At 36.3% G+C, this 27,174-nt stretch overlaps 1 protein-coding gene across 15 annotated transcripts in view; it reads right to left on the bottom strand.

Annotated features, from left to right (window-relative positions):
* CDC42BPA (CDC42 binding protein kinase alpha) overlaps window positions 1-27,174 on the bottom strand; it is a 331,875-nt gene that overhangs the window by 195,755 nt on the left and 108,946 nt on the right. For all 15 annotated transcript variants that reach the window (XM_054519311.2, XM_054519266.2, XM_024248084.3 and 12 more), the window contains 2 exons: window positions 21,249-21,344; window positions 15,454-15,602 (listed from right to left, as the gene is read on the bottom strand). In XM_054519311.2, the coding sequence (XP_054375286.1) occupies window positions 15,454-15,602; window positions 21,249-21,344 (245 nt within the window). The remainder of the gene's footprint in view (window positions 1-15,453; window positions 15,603-21,248; window positions 21,345-27,174) is intronic.

The raw sequence follows: 27,174 nt of genomic DNA, 5'->3' as shown, positions 1-27,174 counted from the left end.
AATGTGTTTTTCTTGAGTTCATGGAACATATTTAAACTAAATGCTTTAAAGACTTTGTCCAATAATTCTCACACCAGGATCATCTTGAGTTGCTGGTTTGGCTGTGTGTCCCCACCAAAATCTCATCTTGAACAGTACTCCCACAATTCCCACATGTTGTGGGAGGGACCCAGTGGGAGATAACTGAATCATGGGGGCAGTTTTCCCCATACTGTTTTCATGATAGTGAATACGTCTCATGAGATCTGATGGTTTTATCAGGGGTTTCCGCTTTTATCAGGGTTTCTCATTCTCTCTTTGCCTGCTGCCATCCATGTAAGATGCGACTTGCTACTCCTAGACTTCCACCATGATTGTGAGGCTACTCCCGCCATGTGGAACTGTAAGTCCAATTACACCTTTTTCTTTTGTAAATTGCCCAGTTTTGGGGTATGTCTTGTCTTTTTTTTGTTGTTGTTTTTTGAGACGCAGTTTCACTCTTGTTGCCGAGGCTGGAGTGCAATGGCGTGATCTCGGCTCACCGCAACCTCTGCCTCCGGGATTCAAGTCATTCTCCTGACTCAGCCTCCTGGGTAGCTGGGATTACAGGCATGCGCCACCATGCCCAGCTAATTTTGTATTTTTAGTAGAGACAGGGTTTCTCCATGTTGGTCAGGCTGGTCTTGAACTCCCAACCTCAGGTGATCCGCCCACCTTGGCCTCCCAAAATGCTGAGATTACAGACATGAGCCACCACGCCTGGCCGGATATGTCTTTGTCAGCAGTGTGAAAATGGACTACATACAGCTGCCATCAGTTGATTGTTTTTTCTCGAGACTAAATCATAATTTCCTGATAGACTGAGTAATCTTGGACTGTATTGTGTATGCTATGAGCATGTACACTTTTGGTTCTTTCCCAAAACTCTGGAAAATGTTGGCATCTTAGTCTTACTAGGCAGTCTACCTGGTTGAGATCATATGTCCTGACATATCCTACAACATGACTGAATCTTGAAAACATTATGCTAAGTGAAAAAGGCCACTCAGAAACCGCGTGTTACATGATTTCATTTATAGGCAATGTCTGGAACAGGCAAATCTACAGAGATAGAAGGTAGACTAATGGTTGCTTAAGGCTGGGGAAATAGGGAAACAGGGTGTAGAGACTTAAGGTATAGAGTAGAGTGTCTTTCTGAAATGATGAAAATATTCTAAAATAGATCATAGTAATGGTTGCAAATATCTGTGAATATACCAAAAACCACCGCACACATTAATGAGTGGACTGTATGCTATATGAATTTATCTCAAAAAGCTATTTTAAGGCCAGACACGGTGGCTCACGCCTGTAATCCCAGCACTTTCAGAGGCCGAGGTGGGCAGATCAAAAGATCAGGAGATTGAGACCATCCTGGCTAACACAGTGAAACGGCGTCTCTACTAAAAATACAAAAACTTAGCCGGGTGTGGTGGTGGGCACTTGTAGTCCCAGCTACTCAGGAGGCTGAGGCAGGAGAATGGCGTGAACCCGGGAGGTGGAGTGCACCACTGCACTCCAGCCTGGGCGACAGAGCGAGCCTCTGTCTCAAAAAAAAAAAAAAAAAAAAAAGGCTATTTTAAAAGACTATTTACAATTTAATCTCACAATAATTTTTAATGAGGATCCACTGAATACCACTGGCAAGTTATACAAAAAGGTAGAGATCTTTCCTCTAAAGGGCAAAAAACTTTGGGAAAAAAAAAAGTCTTAAGAAGCAGTAATATATAAATGACTACTATTAATATTAACTATCAAGGATAATATCTAGTGCTATTATGATTAAAGCTAATAAAGAAAAGTTCACCATTTTTAGATCATTTTTTAAAACTGCCTTTGGACAGGATGCGGAGGTTCACGCCTATAATCCCAGTACTTTGGGAGGCCATGGAGGGCGGATCACTGGGGTTAGGAGTTCAAGACCAGCCTGGCCAACATGATGAAACCCTGTCTCTACTAAAAATATAAAACTTAGCCGGGCATGGTGGCACACACCTGTAATCCAAGCTACTCAGGAGGCTGAGGCATGAGACTCGCTTGAACGCAGGAGGCAGATGTTGCAGTGAACCAAGATCACGCCACTGCACTCCAGCCTGGGCGATAGAGTGAGATTCCGTCTCATATAAATAAATAAATAAATAAATAAATAAATCTGCATTTGAAGGGTTTAAAATAAAGAAGGAATTCTCAATTTTTTCCAAAAAGCTGTTAAATATTCTACTATCTCCACTAAGAACCTTTTTTCAAAAAAAAATACAGAATTTCATTTTATGAAATGACAGGTGATCTAAGAAAAGAAACTGTTATCCTCTCTAATCCACAACCTTAAAGCATTATATATTTTACAACAACAAGATTCTCTTTAACAGACCAATAGGCCAACCAGCAATGACCCTTCTCAATCAAAATGGCTTCTAACAGGGTCCTTCCAGTTTGAAGGCAAAGTGTGCAACATTGTTTAAATGGTGATATTGTAGTCAACTATATACCACAAACAGAATCAAGGTAAGATCTAAGTCACTGAAGGACACACAGTATCAGTTGGTAACATTTTGGTGCCAGAATCAACATTCTGACTATCTATGTAAATTATCTATGTGGTGCTGAAAAACACCACAAAGTTCCTCATCTTCCCATTTTCGTCATCTAAAACTGAAGCGCATGATAATCGAACATAACATTCCAATCAGATGAAACTTAGTTTTTCTTTCTTGTTCTAGTAGGATTCTGTGTCTTAAATCATTAGCATTTTTGAAGTTATAGTTCACAATCTAAATAGCAAGTCTAGTGCTGAGTCTAAACATGGTTAGAAATAACTTGGGGCCTTTTTGTTTTCAACCCGAAATTAGGCCTTACATTACCACAAGCTATTTGGCATAAACTTTAATCAACCTTAATCAGACATACCACATGATGCTGTTAAGTCATTAGAAATAATCTCTACTCCCAAATTTTGTATTTGAACAAATAAATAATTGAAAAGAAAGGGTACACCCTTAAAATGCAAACTGCCTATGCAGCAAATCAAAAACAGTAATGCTGGGATTCAAACTTTTAGTTGAAATTAAAGTGCATCTATTCACTTTATAGATGCATAGTGCATAGATGCACAAATCTGAGTTTACAGATATTTGAAAAAAAGATACAATTGCCAAAATAGTATTTCAACTAACACAGGGAAAAAACCACCACCATTTTGTTAAAAGCATAAAGATGGACATATTTTCATAATATTAAGATCTTCATATTGCATTTTTCTATATATTCAAGTGACATCTTTAACATTAAAATAATGATAAAATATTATTTCAGAACCTCAATGGTCATTTTTTGTACATATTATTTACTTTGGTCCTCCTTCTTTAAGCTATTTCAATTTTTTGAAGTATCTTCTTCCTATGATAAACATGGCTTTTTCCAAGAGACCTTCCTGATTCACTTGTTCATCTACTATTCTCTTTTATTTTACATGGAGATGTAAAAATAATTTTTGCGGCTTTTTGTTTTAAACCTGTTTCAGTTGTCGCTTACTCTCTATTATAACAGTTAATCTTCAAGCAGCTCCTCTAAAGAGTATTTCCTCCAGTTCTATGGTACCTCTTACCCAAGAAAATAGCTAGAATACCAGGAAAAACTGTACAGCCTAATACCTTCATGATAAATGAATGAATTTACGAAATTAAAATTGAGATGAACATCTGTCCAACTTGGGCACAACTACGAAGCAGAAGTATTTTCTTAAGCTTTTATCATCTCCCCAAAGACAGTAAATTCAAGGTAAAAAGTATATTACTTACATAAAAGCAGGCAATACCCTACAGCCTTCTCTACTTCAACCTCCAACACCCAGGACACTAGCATCCACAGGAAAAACATAATAAATGTTTGCCTGAAATGCATCAGTTAAGACATTAATGTAATTAAATATAAGGGGAAAATGATTACTTTTATTTTCCATAAGACATTGTAGGTATGCTCTCAGCTATCATGATTTTCCTCCTAACCTCTGACTGCTCCTTTTTAGTTTTCTTTATTGGCTACTCCTAATCTATCCAGTCTCTAAAACCTGGAGTCCTCATGGCTCATCAGTCCTGCACTCTCTTCATTACCTACTCTGTTTCGCGAAGTAAATTCATCTTATCCCATGATTTGCATAGCATCTACATGTTAACAACACCCAAAAGTTCGAATTACAGATCCCAGCCTGGTAAGAAAAATCACTTCCTGGTAGGCCAAAGAGCCTAAGCAAATTTGGCAATCTTGAGGAACTGACCAAATTTATATGCACTGCAGGTGAAATATAAGGTACAGAATTTCTTGGGCTTGGTTTCCAGTCTTTAGAAAAGCAAGTCATTGAGGCCCTTCTTTTTCCTAAAAATTTTTATTTTGAAATAATAGGCTCACAGGAAATTTAAAAATAGTTCAATGGATCCCTTGTACTCTTCCACCAGCTTCCACCAATGGTAACATATGATAACTGCAGCACAATATCAAACAAAAAAACAGACAACGGTACATTACTGTTAGACTAGACCTTATTCAGTTTTCACCCTGTGATAACTAATATTAGGTGTCAATGTGACTGGATTGAAGGATGCCTAATTGGCTGGTAAAGTATTGTTTCTGGGTGTGTTTGTGACAGTGTTACCAGAGGAAACTGACATTTGAGTCAATGGACTGAAAGAGGAAGACCCACCCTCAATGTGGGCAAGCAGGTGTTAGAAGGTGGGATAATTCTGCTTGCTGAGTCTTCTGGCTCTTTCTTCTTCCAATGCATGAAGCTTGCTTCCGCTTTTCCTGCCCTGGGACATCAGACTCCAGGTTCACCAACCTTTGGACTTGCACCAGCAGCTTCCCGGGGAATCTCAGGACTTCGGCCACAGACTGAAGGCTGCCGTGTCGGCTTCCCTGGTTTTCTGGCTTTCAGACTCGGACTGAGCCATTACTGGCTTCTCTCTTTCCCCAGCTTGCAGATATCCTATCATGGGACTTCACCTTGTAATCGTGTGACTTAATTCTCCATAACTGACTCCCTTTTATATATACATATATCCTACTGGTTCTGTCTCTCTGGAGAAGCCTAGTACATGCCATTTTAAAAATGTACGTGTGTGCATGTATAGTTCTGTGCAATTTTATTCTGTGTATAGATTCGTGTAACTACCACCACAACCACAATATATAACTGTTCCATTATCACAAAAGAACTCCCTCACACTGACTGCCTCTTTGTATTTCTACTCACTCCCCCATTCATTTTCCCCAGGTCCTGTCCCCTGGAAATTATTCATCTGTTCTCTATCTCTGTAATTTTGTCATTCAAGAATGTTATATAAATGGAAACATACAGTATGTAACATTTTGAGATTTAATTCTTCTCACAAAGCATAACACCCTTGAGGCCCCTCCAGGTTATTGTATATATCAGAAGTTCATTCCTTTTTATTGTTCAGTAGTACTCCACTGCATGGATATACCAGTTTTGTTAACTATTCACCCACTGAAGGATACCTGGGTTGTTTCCAGTATTTTGCTATTACAAATAAAGCCGCTATGAACACACAAGTACAGATTTTTCTGTGAATATAAATCTTGACTTGTCTGGGATAATTGCTCAAGAATGTAACTGACAGGTCAGATCATGTTACATGCTTAACTTCTTTTAAAAAATGTCCAACTGTCTTCCAAAGTAGCTGTGCCATTTTCGATTTCTACCAGCAACACGTAAGAGATCCACTTTCTCCATATCCTTGCTAGCATTTAGTATTATCTACTTTTTATTTTAACTGTTCAAACAGGTGGGTAATAATATCTCATTGTGGCTTTAACTGGCATTTTCGTAATATTCAATATCAGTATATTGAACTTCTTTTCATATGCTTACTTGCCATCTCTATCTCTTCTTGGGTGAAATGTCTATTATCTTTTCCCTATTTTGTAATTAGATTGGGCTTTTTAATTGTATTTTGAGAGTTCTTTATATAGTCTAGATATAAAACCTTTGTAAGATATGTTGACAACTATTTTCTCCCACTTTGTAGCTTGTCTTTTTATAGTCTTACCAGGGTCTTTCATTGAGCACATAATTTTAATTTTAATGAAGTCCCATTTGTTCGTTTTTATTGATCATATTTTTTGTCATAACTAAAAACTCCTTACCAAGCCCTAGATTCAGAAAATGTTCTCCAATATTTTCTTCCAACAGTTTTATAGTTTTATATTGTACATTTAAATCCATGACCCATTTTGAATTGATTTTTGTATTTATGAGAGCTTTGGGGAAGTTATTTGGGTTTCTGGTTTTTTTTGTTTTTTTTTTTTGGTCTCTTATTTGAGCACCATTTGTTGAAGATTATTTTTGCTTTTGCACCTTTCTCAAAATCAGCTGGAAATACCTCTGTTAGCCTACGTGTGGGCTCGCTAATGTCTTCCAATGATCTGTGTGTTTATTACATCACAATTATCTCATGGTCTTGCTTAAGGTGGCAATATAGCATGGCTTAATATCTGGTAGAGTGATTCTTTCCACTTTATTCTCCTTTTTCAAAATCCGTTTACTCCAGTTCTATTGCCTTTCCATATAAAATTTAAAATAAACTTGTCTCTATCTAAAGGAATCTTGCTAGAATTTTGAGAGATTGCAATAAACCTATAGATTTGCCACCTCATGAAAGAACATGAAAAAAAATAAAGAATAAAGACTAAGTCTGTAGATCAATTTGGGAAGAACTGACATCTTTAATGTTTAAAGCATTTCAAATCTACTAGCCACTCATTATTTCTACTTCCTCCAAACAATATTCACCAGTATTATTAGCTGCTCTATTAATATCATTTTTCTTCACTCAATACCACTGCATCATTTCCCTGCCTCCTTCAAAAGGGAGAAGGCTACTGGGGTAACTTTTAGTAGAAAATAATAGTAATAGCCCCTTTGAGTGTTTATCTTTATAACATCATACCGTTCTTAGGTTTCTCAATAAAATAACAAGCTGTTATTTTTCCAGCTAGTCACTTAACACTTTAATTAGCATCTTTGGAAATCTTTTCATCTTTACAAGAACACTTTTTTTTTTTTTAAACAAAAAGTTCTTAGTTGCTGTACCCTCAATTGAGGTAGCAGTTATTAAGAAATTATTTTAGGCAGATAGGAAAAAAAGGGGTCCTTAGAAGATTTTTTGCAGCTCTTGTCTAGAATGAAAGCCTTGGGTCTTAGACCCGGGCTGGCAACCTTTGATATGCAAATGTTAGCCATTAGAAACTGGGTCCACCTAACATGGTGATTCCCACCGCTGTCCCCTTGCCTTTGCCCCCACATGTGCCTGGCAGTATGGCTGCCCCTACATATCCCCACGTGTGTGGAACATCATGGCGCCCTGCATTTGCATATTAAAAAGAGAGGGTGGGAGGGCCAGTTTTTTCACGGGCTACGTGAATGACATGCCTGGTCAAACCAATGCCCTGAGCTCTATGCAAATCAGAAACCACCTCCTCCAGCCTTCCAATATAGCTGGCTGATACTACCTCAAAGTGGGGTTCTGTCGCTTGGCTTTGGAGCCCCCCTCCCTCTGTCTCTGTAGAGGGAAGCTTTTTCTTTCTTTCCTCCCCCTTCTGTCTTGCCTATTAAACTCCCTGCTCCTTAAAACTACTCCACGTGTGTCCGTGTCGTTTTTTTCTAATTCAACTTAAGAGGAAGAATCTGGTGTTCCTCCACTCATTGGAGCTGTATCACAATGATAAAGCATGTTATTCTGAAATCTAAGTTTTAAAAGATTATGGTGAGACTTCCACTTCTAGTATGTAAGGAGTCCAGAAGTCACCACAGCGTCCTAACAAAAAGTAAAAACCTGAACAAACTGAAAAATCAACAACTCTTCTTAGACATGTAAGAGAAGTAAGGTCACAGGGCAAACTGTTGTCCCCAAATTGGACAGACAGGTGGCTATGAAGAATCACAACTTGGCAGTTTAAAAATCCACGGCAGAAACCTTGCAGAGAACCAGTGCCTGGTTAGGAAAACCTAAACTGTGATTGAAGAATTGCTGGAGGTTCAGTGTGGACAAGCCTGAAAGATTAAAAACTCCAAAGGCGGCCCAGTCATAGGGAGGCCGCACATTTATTTTTGAGTTTTACCACTAAGAGCTCAACCAGGTCCTCATAGTGAATACCAGAGAAACATACCCTCATGCTTCCAACAGAGGGAGGAGAAAAGAGAATCTCTGCTGCATTCTGAAATATGCCAGAGTATTCTCTTCTTAAGAAGGCCGGCCCTCAGGAGAAACTATTTTACCAGAGCCTAATCTGTTTGGAATTTTTCAGAGCCTAACCTGCTGGGGTATTATCAGAGACTAACCTACCAGAAGGAGGTGCCCAAGTCTGGCACCTTCTAGCCATCCTGTCCCAACTCAGCAGGAAGGCAGGAAGGGAGGTACAGAGGTGGCAGGGGTACTGAGAAGCTGAGAAGCCCTGGTGTTCACTGTGCAGTCTCAAAGCCTCACTAAAGATTGAGACCTAATCACAGGACCACAGAATGGCCCCTTACCAACACATACATGCACACACACGCCCCTTGCCACTACATCACTCAAGGCCCACTTACTGCAATTCCTTTTGCCCAATACACTCAGAAAAGAAAAAGAGATCAAAGCAGTCTGAGCTATGTGAGGCATGCAAAATTTAGTAGGCCCAGAGAGACATGAGTATGGGACTTCAGTCACTCGCCCCTCAAACCCAGGGGCAATTGTTTGAAGGCATTTTGTTACTGGCTACCTGTCTCACCCATCGTCTTCGTGTTCCTGGAGTTTGTGATACAAAGAACAATGTATAGCTAACCAAGAGCTTCTGATATTTTAATGTAAATTCTTGGTAACAACTTAGGAACTGCCTCTTCTTTTTTCCTTAAAAACCCACTTGTAACACTGCTAATCAGAATGTATATTCAAGGCAAACAGAATCTATGCTCTCTGGTGGCCATCCTCAAGCTTTGGGCTCAAAGTCTATACTTATTTTCTAATCTTGTTATTTAAGGTTAACAACATCATGTCTGTCTTTCAACAAAAAATTACAAGGCATACTAACAATGGGACAAAGAGACTGGACAGACATCAGAATGAGAGTCAGATATGGCAACAATGTTGCAATGATCAGACCAGGAATTTTAAAAACTATTATTAATATGTTAAAGATTTTATGGTTAAAGTAGGCAACACGCAAGAACAGATAAATAAGATGGAAAGTCTAAGAAAGAATCAGAAATGCTAGAGATCAAAAACACTAACAGAAACAAATAATATTTTTGATGAGCTCATTAGTAGACTAGACACCACTTAGAAAAGAATCTCTGAGTTTGAGAATATAATAGAAACTTCAAAACGAAAAAAGCAAAGAGAAGACTGGGGGAAAAAAAAAACAGAACAGAATATCCAAGAACTGTGGGATTACTATAAAAGGTGTAAGTTACATGTAATGGGAATACTAGAAGGAAATGGAATGAAGCTATAATGTCTGAGAATTTCCCAAAATTTTCCTACGTCAAACCACAGAGCCAGGAAATCCAAAAAATATCAAGCAAGATAAATGGCACCTGCCACCCCACCCCACCCGCCAAAAAAAAAAAAAAAAAAAAAACTATACCTAGGCACACCATTTTCAAACTACAGAATATTAAAAAAAAAAAAAAGAAAAAACCCTGAAAGAAGCCAGAGGAAAAAAACACCTTACGTATAGAGGAACAAAGATAAGAATCATATCTGATTCCTTAAAAACCATGCAAGTAAGAAGAGAGTGAAGTGAAATATTTAAAAGAAAAAAAGAAAGCCTCACCAACCTGTGATTTCACATGCTGCAAAATTATCCTTCAAAAGTGAAAGAGAAATACTTTCTCAGACAAACAAAAATTGAGGGAATTTGTTGCCAGGAAAATCATATTTCAGGAAAAATTGAAAAGTTCTTCAAAAAGAAGAAAAATGATACAAATCAGAAACAGAACTATGTAAAGAGAGGAACAGCATCAGAGAATGAATAAGTGAAGGCAAAATAAAAACTTTTACCTTTTACTTTTAATTAATCTAAAAGATAACAGTTTGCTCAAAAGAATGGCAACAATGTACTCAAATATGAATTCTTACTTATGCATGAAATAAATGACAGCAATGATACAAGGGACAAGAACACGGAATTAGGATTACTCTGTTATTACAAGGTACTTCACTACCTATGAAGCAGTACCATGTTATTTCAAAGTGGGCTGAGATTAGTTGTAAATTTATATTGCAAACTCTAGGGTAACCATTAAGAAAAGTTAAAAAATAGAAGTATAACTGAAAATGCTAAAAAGAGATAGAGGGGAAAAAAAGAAGCAATCATATAAAATGCAGCTTCATTCACAACTGCCAAAGCTTAGAAGCAACCAAGATGTCCTTAAGTAGGAAAATGGATAAACTGTGGTACATGCAGACAATAGAATGTTACTCACTAAAAAGAAATGAGCTATCAAACCTTAAATATTGCTAAGCAAGAGAAGCCAATCTGAAAAGGCTATAAACTGTACGATTACAACTATATGATATTCTGGAAAAGGCAAACCTATGAGACAGTAAAAAGATCAGTCATGTCCAGGGGTTAGCGGGAAGGGAGGAATAAAGAGGTGGAACACAGAGCATTTTTAGGGCAGTGAAATTATTCCGCATAATACTATTATGGCGGATACACGTTGTTCTGCATTTGTCAAAGCCCATAGAATGTACAACACCAACAGAGAACACGAATGCAAACATGTAAACTATGGACTTAGGTGATAATGAAAGGTCATCGATGTTAACAAATGTGCCACACTCTGGTAAGGTATGTTGATAGTGAGGGAGGCTGTGCATATGTGTGTGTGTGTGGCGGGCGGGAATAGATATAAGGGGAATTCTATACTTTTCACTCAATTTTTCTATGATCCTAAAACTGCTCTAAATAAGGAAGTTTATTAATTTAAAAAGTATATATGAAAGGGTATTCACTTAGAAATTGAGCTTTCATTCCTATCCCTGTCCATCCCACTTTCTCTCTACCCTAGTCTCTTTAGGCAACCATTTTTACAACTGCCAGTGTATCCCAGTTGTAAAACTTTCCTTAGGAAACACAAGCAAATTTAGAAATATATGCTTATATCCCTGCATTTCTGAAATAAAATTTAGCACACACAAAAGCTTATGAAAAATGCTGCCCAAAGAAAGGAAGGGAAAATCAGAAATGAAAACTAAGGAAGAGTAAGAAATATTCTCAATAGACCTAGACAGAAAAATGTATTTAGAATTATAGAACTGAAGGATGAAACTATCTTATTCATAACAATTTTAATGCCTCAAATTTATAATGCAAAAAGATGTTTCCCTAATTGTAATGGCATATTTTCTATACTGTCAAAACACTTTCATATACACATTTCATCTCACCTTCCCAATAGCCTGGCAAAACAAGCAGAGTAAACGTTATTTATTATCCTCCTTTAACAGATGGGGAATCTGATAGGTGATGGAATTAAATCTTCTGATTCCTAGTCCAGTAATTTTTGACTACTCAATGTTATTAGAAAATATTTTACTTTAATTATTCCTACCATTTGCTACTTTCCATTGCTCTTGTTAAACCTTTGCGCAAATTTTTTCATATGCGAGATTTTGTGCTGATAGAAGACAAATAACATACTTTTACAAGTCTAGAAATATATTTCCTTAAAAAGAACACAAGAAAAAGGAGAGTATTTCCTTCCTTAAACACAACAGTCTCACTAGTCCCTTCTTGTATTCTCCACATCCCTATATTTTAAGTTCATGAATTATAACACATTTGGAAATTTGATAAATTTCATAAAACTCTAAGACACGAAGTTTACCACAAAAAAACTTCACATTTCATTGCCTAAAATTCATTGCAGTTTATTAGCTACCAAGATACAAAGTCTGTAACATTCAAGAGTTCCATGATAAGAACCAAGATCTCTTTACAAATTAATCTCCTACTAAACTCAACATGAACTCTTTTCTCTAGCCAAACTAGTCTATTAAGTATTTTCCAAAACTACCATTTGCCTGCTCATGTGCTTTTCTCCTACCATTCACCTATCTTGAATTCCTTCCTATCTGCCTACAGAATCTTCTCATTCTTCAAAGCCCCACCATTAAAGTCTTCTATGAAAAACATGATGTTGTGCAAAGAACATAAATCTGGAGACAAGCCTGACTTAGATTTTAATCTAGGCTATGCTACTTACTAACTAATGTCTCTGAAGCTGGGTTTCCTCATCTACAAAATGGGGCAGCATCAATTTTAGATGACATCTAAATCACAGAATTTGTGTTAGAATACAGTGAATAGCACAAAGTTAAATAAGGATTAGAACTGATCATTAGAAATAAACTTATTACTCATTTCTCGAGCTCACTGTAATTTGCTTGTATAACTCATTTAGCAATCCACAGTCTGGACTCACTCCACTATCTCTTACACTTTGGCCTTAAATGATTATTTAACTTGTGGTATTTTAAGTTTTATTTCTCTCTTAGGTTTTGCGTCTCCAAACAACTGAAACCTTTTCAAAAGCCACAACTATATGCTATACCTACTTACTTACGATTCCACATAGTTTAGCACAATGTTACTTATAAAAGAGGACTCAAAAAATATTTCCTCAGTAAAGCATTTGCTGAAAATAGTCTATCCAGAAAATGAGAATAACATTTTAAGAAGCACATTAACACAATGGAGCATCCACGGAAAGGTAAAAGTAGAGAAAAGGAGGGAGGCAGAACAGGTGTGGGAATGGGCAGAATGTGTGGTGGGGGATTAAGACAAGGAAGATAGGAAGTGTATACAAATTGTTATAACAGAGAAACTAGAGCTGTTTAGATGTTTAACCTAAAGAAGACTTCAGAAAGCATGATAACTAGAAGAGAAATAAATTATATGTGACTCTAAAAGCAAAACTAGAACCAATGACTAAAATAAAAAGAAATTCAAGGCCGGGCGCGGTGGCTCACGCCTGTAATCCCAGTACTTTCAGAGGCTGAGGCGGGAAGATCACCTGAGGTAGGGAGTTCAAGACCAACCTGACCAACATGGAGAAAACCCGTCTCTACTAAAAGTACAAAAAATTAGCCAGGCTTCATGATGCATGACTGTAATTCCAGCTACTCAGGAGGCTGAGGCAGGAGAATCGCTTGAACCCAGGAGGCGGAGGTTGCGGTGAGCCAAGATCACACAAGGGCACTCCAGCTTGGGCAACAAGAGCGAAACTCTGTCTCAAAAAAAAAAAAAAAAAAGAAAAGAGAAGAAATTCAGCTTAATATAAAATAAAATTTTATAATATTAGAGCTGCCCAACAACGGAATAAATACGATTCATTTAAAGTACCTTGTAAAATTAGATGTACTTAAGCACAGCTCAAGGTTGAAATGGTTTTCAGTCCACATAACAGTATCTCTAACAAGCCTGGCAGAATGAAAGATACTACAAATACCTCATATTTACTTTGACTGATTCAGGCATATAATTTTCAGAAGTAGTTATTCCTTGTCAAGAATTACATATAAACTGGGTAAAGTCTCTCAATTCCATAAGTCTAAGACTCTATGTTTAGTAACATTCTTCAAATATTCAACGAAATAGTATTTTCTGTGAGTATTTTTAAATGATAGTCCTCAGCTAGGATTTTGGATTACTGTTTAAGCCACAAAACAGCACTTTCGTTTCTCATTCTATAACTGACTCTTGAGACCACAATACCATCTTTAAAGCTGCACTGTGGCCAGGAGTGGTAGCTATGCCTGTAATCCCAACACTTTGGGAGGCTGAGGTGGCAGGATCACTTGAGTCCAGGAGTTCAAGACCAGCCTGAGCAACACAGTGAGACCCCCATCTCTACAAAAATTTAAATTAAAAAAAAAAAAAAAACTGCATTGTACTTTACAATTTTCAAAGCATTTCCATATCTTTATTTTCAATAAAAACTGTGACAATCAGATACCCACAGAGAAAAGCACATGAATAGGCAAGAGCCAGAGATGTGATAAAATACAAACTATTTAATTAAAGTAGTCTTCCTTAAATAATGTCTAGAACTTCAATACTAATGAAATGAAATAGCAATTAAGACACCTACATCTTAAAAAGCAAACACTGAAACAGAAACATTCTATTCCTGCCACATTCATGTTCTTCTCAGAGATCACTCTCACTACCCAAAACTTAAACAGTCACTGCTGTCTTAGAGCATAGTTCTCAGAGTGTGGTCACTACACCAGCAGCAGCATCACCACCTGGCAACTTGTTAGAGATGGCAATTCCCCAGCCCCACCCAACCCACTGAATCAGCACTTCTGCAGCTGACTCAACAATCTGGGTTTCAACCAGCCTTCCTCCATAGGATTCAGATGCATGCCAAAGTTTGAAAATCACTCTTGGAAAATGGTTTAGTTTATTTCTAACTTGGCAGTATCGCTTTACCTACTTCTCCTCAGCATCTTTCTCTTTCTCAAATTTTGCACCATCCAAAGATACTCTCATTTGAATGATTAATTCACCAACAACGTTCTGCTGTTTCCTACTTTCCTCTTAAAATGTGAGGGTACCTTTTAAATCATCCAATATATCCTTAATTTATTTCTTATTTTTTGTGTGTCCTTCCAAATTCATGTTGGTATTTTAAAAATTTTTTAAATATAAAGTATTAATAGTTTATAATTACTCCATGAACATCAAAATTATCACTTTCATACAAAAAAATCTCTTTTGACACATATAATCCTTGAAAGTATTTTCTTGAGAAACACAAAATATATAATACAGGACTTATTTAGCAAATGAACCTATGACTTATGGTCTAGAATTCCAGCTAATTTAAATATATAAGACTCAACTATAAGGAAACTGACCAATGCATACTCCTTTTGAGATGGAATTCATATGTACATTTAAACAAGAGTGGTTTTTTAAGAAGTGATTTCTAGAAATGCTGACTGGAAGTGAGAACTTTTTTTTAATAGATTTAGGGGGTACAAGTGCAGCTTTGTTACATGGACATATTGTGTGGTTGTGAGGTATGCAATACAGTGTACCCATCACTTGAATAGTGTACCCTGTACCCATAGGTAATTTCTCATCCCTCACCTCCTCCCACCTTTCCTAGTCTCCAATGTCTATTTTTCTAGGGGTGAGAACTTTTAGATACTATACATGTACATGTATGTATAAGCAGGCACATCGGTTCTGTAATGCTGACAAATAATAACAACAACAAAGCAAAACAACCAAAATCATCTCAAAATAAATTTTTTTGGTTGACGATAAATGTATCCAAGACCATAATTAATAAATCTGGCAAGAAATAGACCTCTGTTGCTAGATATTACATGGTAACTCACAGCCAGGTACAATGAAGGACTGTTTTACCTGTGTACATAATGTAGCTGATGAACTGAGTCAATTGCTATCACCATCTCAGCCAAGTAAAATCGAGCCATATCTTCAGGCAATCTATCTTCAAATTTGCTGAGCAGAGTAAGCAAATCCCCACCAACATAATAATCCATAACCAGGTACTGTCAATGAAAAAAATAAAATGTACTCAGTAAACTAACAAGGGTGAAAAATTAATATACTGTATCCCAAGGTCAAACAGGACTGGGTCAAATATTTATACAGTTAATTACATATGCAGCTAATTAACAAGAAACTGTGTAAGATGATGACCAGCAGTCATTACAAAACTTCTAAATTTCATACAGCAGTAAAACAAAATTTTTAAAGACTGGGGCAGAGAACAACACAGGGTTACCATTCTTATTGTATTTTGCAAAGAGATAATATCATCATTATCATCATCTTCACCTACAACAATGGAACACAGCTTTCCAAGATTTTAGAAGAATGAACATTTGAATCCACCCCCCCCCTTGAAAAAAAAACAATGAAAGAAAAAACTCAGAATACAGGATAGTCCCTACACTGAAAGAAATTCATATTCATCATCATTATGTTTTCCTTATTTCACCTTGGATCAGTAAGAACTTTATTAGAACCAGCATCAGCCTATAGATCAGCATTTAGAAACCACTACTATGTAGAATATAGTAATTCTCACCATATGTTTCTCTTCCCATTTCTAATACTGTAAAAATACCAGAATGGGCTTTTCTTAGGTGTACATAATAAACAGAAGCCAACTAATTTTAGATATGGATCTTATGGGTATGTATGTGGATGTGCCAAAAAAGAAACGATGAGGAGAGTACATCAAACTGTTCACTGGGATTCTGTAGGTTGTTAGATTACAGATGATGTTATAACTTTATGTTCTATATTGCTTTATAAACATGTATTACACATACATGTGTATTTGTGTGTATATTGTATATTATTTTTAAGTGAGGGAGAAAACTAGACATAGTGGAAAAATGGGTTTTGTAGTCAGAGAAACCTGTATTCAAATACTGACTCCATGTTGTAAGTGGAAGTTGAAAAATTAATCTCTGTGACATTTCATTTTCTCATCTACCTAACTACAATAATGATAATGTAGCACTTAACATGAAGGCTAGTGAGTACAAGATACATGAATGTCAATAATAATGCCTTGAAATTAAAGTTTTATTACAGAATGAAGATATTGTTTCAGGGATATTACTGAGTTGACATTAAGATTTGAAGAGTCTTGAAAAAATTCAAATTCCTTTTATTACTATATGTTAAAATTATAAACATAGGAAATGTGTGTTAAACCAAAGAAACTAATTTCGCATATTTAAAGCCTTGAAAATTAGGGAAGCAGAATATATTTAAAATCCTGTGTCTTTGGCCTACTTACTGTATTTACTAGGCCTGACATTTTTTTTTTGTTTGTTTGTTTTGAGACGGAGTCTTGCTCTGTCGCCAGGCTGGAGTGCAGTGGCGTGATCTTGGTTCACTGCAACCCCTGCCTCCTGGGTTCAAGCGATTCTCGTGCCTCAGCCTCCCAAGTAGCTGGGATTACAGGCACGTGCCACCACACCCAGCTAATTTTTGTATTTTTAGTAGAGACGGGGTTTCACCATGTTGGCCAGGATGGCCTTGATCCCCTGACCTCGTGATCCGCCCGCCTCGGCCTCCCAAAGTTCTGGGATTACAGGCGTGAGCCAACACATTGGGCTGGCCTAACGCTGAACTGACTCTATCCTGACAATTTACTTTTGATTAAAGTGTGAAGACTATTTTCTTATAGACAGAGTCTATAAGACTAAAAATCTAAAATAACTAGTTAAATAATCCATTCTTTCTCCTCAATTCAAATGAAATGTCCCTTCGTCATATTTTAAGATCCCAAATATACTCATATCTGTTCCTAGATAATCTATTCTGCTATGGTTACCCATTCCTATATTATTATAATATCATATTGTTCTGATTGGTTAATTTTATAGTAAAATTGAATATATGGTACTCCTAATCACAAACTACTTTTAAAATATTACCCAATGTAGCTAAGGTGTATTTATAAAAGTTTTTAAAAAACAGACTGAGAGGGTAATATTCATAATAGGTCAAGGATATAATCCTAAAATAAAGAGCCCCTTCCAATTGTTAAGAAAGGGACAAACAATCCAACAAAACTAGGCTAAGAATATTAACAGATAATTCACATAAGAGGGAACACAATCAACCAATTAATACATGCTTAACTTCAATAGTCATTAGGGAAATGAAAGCCAAAGCAACAATCATTGATTTTAGGAATCACTGGTCAGATTACTAAAAAGACCATGGCAGCTTTGGGGATTTTTTTTTAAAGAGCTCCAGTCCAAGGAAACAATGCTAAAACATCTGAAAACATGTAATAAATGAGTTGTGTCCCAAAATGAGCATTTCAAGGAACAGATATAATTCTAGAAGTCTTTGTAGGAATATCAGGAAACTCTTTTAATTCTCATGCTGCCATAACAAAGAGGTTACCAGTCAATCTTTAGAGCCTCACCTTATAGTTATTCCTCCTTGCTTTCTTTTTGTTTACTATTAAAAAATAATTTTTTTTTTTTTTTTTTTGAGATGGAGTCTCACTGCAGTGGTGCGATCTCGGCTCACTGTAAGCTCCGCCTCCTGGGTTCAGGCCATTCTCCTGCCTCAGCCTCCCCAGTAGCTGGGACTACATGCGCCCGCCACCACGCCTGGCTAATTTTTTGTATTTTTAGTAGAGACAGGGTTTCACCGTGCTAGCCAGGATGGTCTCAATCTCCTAACCTCATGATCTGCCCGCCTCGGCCTCCCAAAGTGCTGGGATTACAGGCATGAGCCACCGCGCCCGGCCCTAAACAATACTTTTCTAAAAAAAGGATACTTTTCTAATAATTTCTGTCTTCACAAATTGGATTCCTATAAAGAATTTAGAGTTCATATGAGTTACTACAATTAATTTAAAATTCAAGTATCTTTCACCTTTTAAACAAGTTACATATGTCAATTCAAGATATTTTCTTTTTTTTCCCCTCAACCATAAAATAACTGATCAGGAAACAATTAATAAGAAAGTACAGAATAAACAAATTTCACTGGTTCATTATATTCTAGTGTTATGTAAGTGATAAAAATTTTATGTGTCAATGTTGATATAACTAAGCAGCTTTGTATTTAATGAGCTTTTCTTAAAGAAAAATGATCTAATCACACAATAATATCTACCATTCATTAAATTATGTGCCTTTTTCTGAAACACACAAAAGGTCTACTTGCTATAACTGCAAATTTCTTCATAAACTATAGTAGTAAGTAGGTTAGAAATGAAAGTTATTTGCCACAGCTTTCTCAAACTGTATAGCATTATAAATTACGTTCTTTACTTGGCAATTTAAAAGCTATCAGGGTTAAAAGTTACTTTGAAAAATAATTATATATAATAAAATTTCCTTTTTTGGTATCTAAAATTAGCTTTGTCAACATTTTTTTAATGATTTTATTTTCTAATATTGTATAAATGTTCAAAAGGAAATCTTAGATGATAACCAAGACCTCTGACTCTTGAGATGAATATATGATGAAGGCTCCCCTAAACTAAAGAAACACTAGCAAGTTACAGGAGATATGACTACTAGAGTGTTTCATTCCTCCTCCAATTATGTCTTTAATTCTATTTTAGTAATTATTGAGGGGTATATACAGACTATTTTTCCCTGAGAAATGTCTTTGAAAAAGAAATGTTAATCCTAATGTCAAATACAAAGAATGCAAATAAAACTAAACAAGAGGAGAGAGATAAATCACAGTTCAGGCTTTTTTTGCTATATAAAATTTGGTATTTGGGTACTTTATTTCTATTAATATACCTACAAAATTATATAATTATTTCTATATTTATACCAAAATGTAGATTTGTAAGCAATGCACAAATCTGCAGTGTTAAATTCATCTATTACAGAATACACTGTCATAGTGGATTTTATTATTTGAAAACATTTTGAAAATTATCATGATACATTGCTATAATTTTTCTAGGCAAAGATGTGGGATGTGTTTTAATTTGCTCTTACAAATGTTGTTAACAAACCCATGCAGATTATATTTGCATGATACATTCATCCCTAAAATTTTGTATATTAAGTATAATAAATCCAGTTAAAACATCATTCTATTCAATTTAACAACTATGCATCTAGCACATACAAAACTCTATGCTATGGTTTTTACACAATTCTCACTATAACCCACAATAATATATATGGCTTATATGATAATTCAGTATATTATAAAAGAAATGTGTCATGAGACCATATTCACTCTTACTACCTACTTGTCATGAACTCTGTCATTTTCTATTCTGTTTAATCTTTAAAAATGTTGCTTATGGCTGGGCATGGTGGCTCATGCCTGTAATCCACACACCTTAGGAGGTCAAGCTGAGAGGATCACTTGAAGCCAAGAGTTCAAGAAGAGCCTGAGCAACAAACTGAGACCCCTCTTAACAACAACGACAAAAAAATTAAGTTAGTGGGGCACAGTGGCACACACCTGTAGTCCCAGTTACTCAAGAGGCTGAGGTGGGAGGGCTGCTTGAGCCCAGGAGTCAGAAACAGCAGTTAGCTCTAACTGGGCAAGAGAGCAAGATCCAGCAAATAAAAAAAGAAAGAAAGAAAGAAAAAAAATGCTGTTTGTAACTAACTTAATTGATTTTATTATCCACTAATGGGTCACAATCTGTAGTTTAAAAAAACATTATTATACTCTATAAGCATGTAAGGGATATAAAAGATGAGTAATGACATTGTTTGAACACCTAGATCTGGCCTGAAATCAGATAAACCCCATGAGCATTACAGAGTTGCATAAACCTTTATTTTTTTCCTTGTTTCCAGTGGGGTTGGAAAAACCTTTAATTTTATTTTAGCTAAAGATGGTACAGTCCATGTAACGTATTTAAATGTCTTTTTTTTTTTGAGACCAAGTCTCGCTCTGTCACCCAGGCTGGAGTAGAGTGGCGTTATCTCAGCTCACTGCAAGCTCTGCCTCCCAGGTTCAGGCCATTCTCCTGCCTCAGCCTCCCGAGTAGCTGGGACTACAGGCGCCCACTGCCACGCCCAGCTAATCTTTTGTATTTTTAGTAGAGACGGGGTTTCACTGTGTTAGCTAGGATGGTCTCAGTCTCCTAACCTCATGATCTGCCAGCCTTGGCCTCCCAAAGTGCTGGGATTACAGGCGTGAGCCACCGCATCTGGCCTATTTAAATGTTTTCTAAGTTGTATCAAAAAAAATCAGAGATACATGTGTTATGTAATAAAAATAATTTAAAAATGTGAAGTTAGAATGAGATGAGAAAGATTAATTTCAGTGGGAAATTCTGGAAATGATTATTTTAAGATGAATTTGAGCACAATTTTAAAGTACTAGCTGGACTTCAACAGGAACAAGGGAAGAGGAATGGTACTGGTATTAAAGGTATCATGAAAAACTCCTGAAGACCTTCTATAGAACTTAACCAATAGGAATTAAATGTTTGGATTTAGCTATGACTTGCTTATTAAAAAGCATAAAGAATTCCAATGAAAAGGTATCACATTTCCAGGGAGAAAAAAAAACACCACATATCAAGTGAACAACTTACCCTGTGTGAAATGCAGTTAATTTTCTGTATGAAACCTACATTCAAACAATGCTTAAATAAAAATAATGCTAATTCTTCCAACAAAAAAACAGTAAGTATATAGAAATACAAAAATGATTCTTACTAAGTTATTGTCATCCTGGAAAGCATAGTGTAAGGTTGTAATCCATTTATTGTCTCCATTCACTAATACATCCCTTTCTTCACGAAAACATGCTGTCTGAAATGCAAAAAGAAAATTTTTAGAGCATACTTTATGTAAAACTAGGAAATATACAAAGAATTACTATGTTTATTATATTATTTCTGTTCTGGAAAAGGAATACACCTGATATTATAAGACATTTCAATAACACAAGTTTCAAACCACCCTCAGAAACTGGGCTACTGGAATAGTACCATTTAAAAATATATTTCATATTAAAAAATACTTTTATAGTTCAAAACAATGAGAAAAACGCACAGAATAATTTAAGAACCATGGACCAACCCACCATCCAGATAATATAAATGTCTACATTTTGCCATATTTACTTCTGATCTTTTTAAAGAAATAAGATGTAAATTGTACCCTTCCTACTCCAAACTGCGAACCCATTCTCTTCCCTTTCTCCCCTGCTGTAATTAATAATCTGAAGTCAGTGGATAGTCCAATTATATGGCTTGATCACACATGTATATGTCTACAAACAACAGATTTGTTTTGTGTTTTGAAAATTTTCATGGGCCGGGCACAGTGGCTCACGCCTATAATCCCAGTACTCTTCGATGCCAAGGTGGGCAGATTGCTTGAGCACAGGAATTCAAGACCAGCCTGGGCAACATAGCGAAACCCTGTCTCTAACAAAAATACAAAAATTAGCAGGGTGTGGTGGCATACACCTGTAATCCCAGCCACTCAGGAGGCTAAGGCGGGAGAATTGCTTGAACCCAGGAGGCACAGGTTGCAGTGGGCCAAGATTGCACCACCGCACTCCAACCTGGGTGACAGAGTGAGACCTTGCCTTAAAAAAAAAAGGAAAGAAAGAAAGAAAACAAAAACAAAAAACTTTATGTGAATGGTATAATTTTATCCTTTTGCAATTTGATTTTTTTTTCTCAAGAATGACTGTTCTTCTTTTAACTGCTATGGCGTACCATTGTTTGAATGCACTATAATTTATTTAAGTAACCCCCAACCATGGAAACACAGGTTATTTCCAGTTTTGTATTATTATTATACAATGTTGGAATAAACATATTTGTACAAATGTGCAAGAGTTTCTCCACTGTATACACTTAGAAGTAGAAATGCTAAATGCAAATTTCAACTCTACCATTTAGCCAATTGTCTTTCCTGAGTGCTATACCAATTACTATCTCCACCCAGAATATGAAATCTCTGCTTTTCCCCATATCCTCAACTATATGTGACATTATTAGACTTTTAAGTGGTTGCCAACATGACGGGTGTGAAATAATATCATTCCTTTAATTAACATATTCCTAATTACAGGTGCAGATAAATACCTTTATGTACACTTACTGGACACCTGAACTTTGTCTTTTAATTGTTCACTTCCCTTGTCCATTTTCTCTAATGGATTGTTTTTTCAAATTGATTTTTTAAAGTTGTAGTTTATTCTGAGAATACACTTCCACTACTATAAAAGTATATCCCAAAGAACCTTAGAAATATATGAACAAAAATAAAAAATAATTTTTTAACTTTTTTTTTTTTTTTTTGAGACAGGATCTCACTCTATTGCCCAAGCTGGAGTACAGTGGTACAATCACAGTTCACTGCAGCCCAGGCTCCTGGGCTCAAGTGATCCTCCCACCTTAGCCTCTCGAGTAGCTGGGACTACAGGTGCACACCACTATGCCCAGCTAATTTTTTTATTTCTTTCTAGAGATGAGGTCTCACTATCTTGCTAAGGTTGGTCTCGAACTACTGGGCTCAAGCAATCTTCCAGCCCCCTCAAAGCGCTAGGATTACAGGCATGAGCTACCACACCCAGCCTAAAAATCAATCTTATGTATCATAATTTTGTAATACATTATCTTTAATTTTTAACTAAAAAGAAACAAAAATAACACTATGACAGAAACTTCAAAGATAACTCTAAGAAAGTAAAAGTCTCCCTGAGTCATGTTTCCATAGTTTCATTGCCCAATTGTTGTGTCCAGAGGTTACCATTATTAACTCTTTGGTCAAAATCCTCAGAAAATCTGTGTCTATATAAGCATGCATGTGCACACACGTGCACACACACACACAGATTATATATTCACATGGTATCCCACCTCCCCTATATTTTTTGGTCTTTATACAAATGAGATTATAGTGCTCTGTAAGTTGTTTTTTTTTTTTTTTCAAGTAACAATGAATTTGAACATCCTTCTATATCAGTACATAGAAATCTACCTAATTTTTTCTTAATGGCTACACCATATTTCAGATACACTAAAAATATTATCAAACAGTATGCTACATATAATAAGTGATTATTATTTCCCACAAGATAAATTCAACAGCCATGATCCACAAAACAATTAAATTACTAAAATCTATACAACACTATGCTTTGGTTCTTTTTTCTCGCTCTGTCGCCCAGGCTGGAGTGCAGTGGTGTCATCTCAGCTCACTGCAACCTCCGCCTCCGGGTTTGAGCAATTCTCCTGCCTTAGCCTCCTGAGTAGCTGGGACTACAGGTGAGTGCCACCAGGCCCAGCTAATTTTTTGTATTTTTAGTAGAGATGGGGTTTCACTGTGTTAGCCAGGATGGTCTTGATCTCCTGACCTCGTGATCCACCCGCCTTGGCCTCCCAAAGTGTTGGGATTACAGGCGTGAGCCACCGCGCCCTGCCGCTCTGGTTCTTTCTAACGGGAAAACAGAAAGCACTTTACATACTTACTACTAAGTCCTGTTTTATGATTTAACCGACCTGAGGTTATGGTTTACTGCTAACATTTTAGAGAATTTGTAAAGACTGTCAGAGCCTAGGAGACTACTTTCTCCTGGCTTTATCTCACTATAATAGCAATCTGAAATTTTATAAACATTCTAGCTAGAATTAAACAAACATTCATTATTTAATTTGACTAATAACTCAAAACTTAAAAAAGCTCCAAAGACTTTAGTCAACAGAACATATTAAACTTTGAGTTCTAATCTACGCCAAACTGTTTAACTAAAAAAATTATTATTAAAAAATAAAAATAATAGGCCAGGAGTGGTGGCTCATATCTGCAGTCCCATGCTTTGGGAAGTGAGGTGAGAGGATCGCTTGAGGTCTGAAGTTTGAAACCAGCCTGCCCGACATAGCAAGACCCTGTCTCTACAGGCAAAAAAAAAAAAAAAAAAAAAAAATCAGCCAGGCTGGTGGCAAGCATCTCTGTAGTCCTAGCTACTTGGAAGGCTGAGGCAGGAAGATCACATGAGCCTAGGAGTTTGAGGCTGAAGTGAGCTATGATCACACCATGGCACTCTAGCCTGGGCCACAGAGCAAGACTCTGTCTCTTCAAAAACATTAATTAAAATAAGAAAATAAACAATATAAACTATTTATGATACAAAATTTCAAACGTATACAAGGGTAGAGAAACTAGTATAAAAACTCCCTCCTACTAATGTACTCAACTTCAACAATTATTTTCTTGGTCAATCTTATTTCATTTAGATCCTCACTTACTTGCTACCATCCCCTAGCACCACACACACAGGAGCATATACATATTTTTAAGCAAACCCCAGACATCATATGATTTTATCCATAAATATCTAGCTATTAAATGATTCCTATCAATGCCACTGCACTCCAGCCTAGGCAATAGAGTGAGACTCTGTCTCAAAAAATTTTCTGTTAAGGATAAATAAGAAACCCTTACTAATGATCTACTTAAGACAGAAGGACTGGGGGTATTTGAGGGAGAAAAGGGAACTTGCATTTGTTCATTTTTTACTTTGTGTACTGCTTTACTAACAGTAACAATTATAAAAATAGCCAAACAAGGATAACAACAATAGAAAAACTAATAAAATAGGCATAAATCAGCACTGTCACAGATAAACTAAGATATACTGTTACCCTACTTAGGAGACCTTATTATCTTCAGTTTATACATGAGAAAATTGAGCCTTAGAAAGGTTTAACTCTCAGCCCAGTGCAGTGGCTTCGCACCTGTAATCCCAGCACTTTGGGAGGCCGAGGCAGGCAGATCACTTGAGCCCAGGAGTTTGAGACTAGCCTGAGCAATATAGTGAGACCCCATCTCTACAGAAAATACAAAAATTAGCTGAGTGTGGTGGCATGTGCCTGTAGTCCCAGGCTAAAGTGGGAGGATTCCTTGAGCCCAGGAGGCAGAGGTTGCAGTGAGCCAAGATCCTAACACTGCACTCCAGCCTGGGCAACAGAGCAAGACTCTGCCTCAATAAATAAAAAAAAAATATTTTTAAAAGGTTTTATAGAAAGGTTTAACTCTCAAGACAGTGAGTGTTTCTGTAAACTATACTGCATCTCCTCATGAAATGAGTAAGGACATCTCTTAATGAGCAAAGTCAGTACTCACTGAACAAACGTGAAGAAGTAAAATTTACAGAACAGATTGAGAGCAGTAGTTAATTCGTTAATTTAGGAGGTTGTTGATAAACTAGCAAAGTCTGCAAATGATGAACTTGTAGAGTTACTGGTGATAAACTAGCAAAGTTTGTAAATGATAAACCTGTGAAATTATTAGACAATTATTATATTATTATACCTTTCTGCCCAGGTATAGAAAGAGAGGAGGCTTCCTAGCACCTTTGAGTAACCCGTATCTCATTAATTATATATTTGACATATCGCTTGAAACAGAATAAGGTAAATAAGTTGGACATAAACCTCTGAAAAAATTGTTTTAAAGCATCAACAATACACAAATAAAAAACAAGAAATTTTGCTGCTCATTTGTAATTTATTAAGCATCACTGGTAGGTCTTGTTTTCCAAAGTTGGGTAAGTCATGGTCAGAAGGATTCTTAGAAATGTTTTTGTTTTTAAAAAGATCTGCTTATTCAAGAATAGAAATACAATTTCTATTTTAAAGTGAATTCTTCCTTAAAAGTTTCAATGTAGAATTTCTGCCTAAAAGATAAAAGTTTTCTCAAATAGTTTGGGAATGCTGTCACACGTTCAGGGTTTGCATCAGCTGAAGAAAGCCTAGCAGTCCAAGGCCATGTCCTTCAGGGGTAGCCCATGTCCACTGACTAGTAGATGCAGGTGTATAAAGGTCTAGACATTTTGATCCAATGTAGGACACTTCTCAAGAGCCATTTCTGCTACAGAGCTCCCAGTGGAATCAACTGAGGCTGATGGGACAACTTTACAAATCCTATTTCCCTCCCTTCCCTTCTACAGGTAGGGATTTCTCAAAAGAAATCCCTAACAAATATCTGCACAATAAACTCAATCTCGGTATTTACTCCTTGAGAAATCCAACCAGTGACAGTAAGGCAATTCAGTCTTAGGGAAATTAAAAGTAAAAACTAAGGTGTTGAATATAATGGACAGTGGTACATATCCCAGTGATACATGTGACATTAAAGCTCCCAGATACTTTGTCAAACAGGATATTACTATACAATAATTACCTCTGGGGGGATGCAGATAAAAAGGAACAATTATACACTATTAATAGGAATGTAAATTAGTATAATCTTTATGGAAAACAGTATCTCATTTCTCAGAACTACCATTCCATCCAGCAATCCCACTACTGGGTATCTACCCAAAGGAAAAAAAATCATTATTATCAAAAAGATACCTATACTTATATGTTTATCACAGCACTATTCCCAATAGCAAAGTCATAGAATCAATCTTGCTATCCATTAATGCAGGACTGAAGAAAATGTGATGTGTGTATACATATATGTATGTATGTATGTATGTGTGTATATATACACATAAATACATATATGAAATCTTATCTTCTGCAGCAACATGAATGGGACTGGAGATCATTATCCTAAGTGAAAAAACTCAGAAAGCCAAATACCACATGTTCTCACTTATAAGTGGAAGCTAAAC

Source organism: Pongo abelii, chromosome 1 (genome assembly GCF_028885655.2).
Source record: "Pongo abelii isolate AG06213 chromosome 1, NHGRI_mPonAbe1-v2.0_pri, whole genome shotgun sequence".
NCBI classification, from domain to species: domain Eukaryota; kingdom Metazoa; phylum Chordata; class Mammalia; order Primates; family Hominidae; genus Pongo; species Pongo abelii.
The sequence above is the reverse complement of the archived record's forward strand: the minus strand, read 5'-3'. Positions and strand labels throughout refer to the sequence as shown.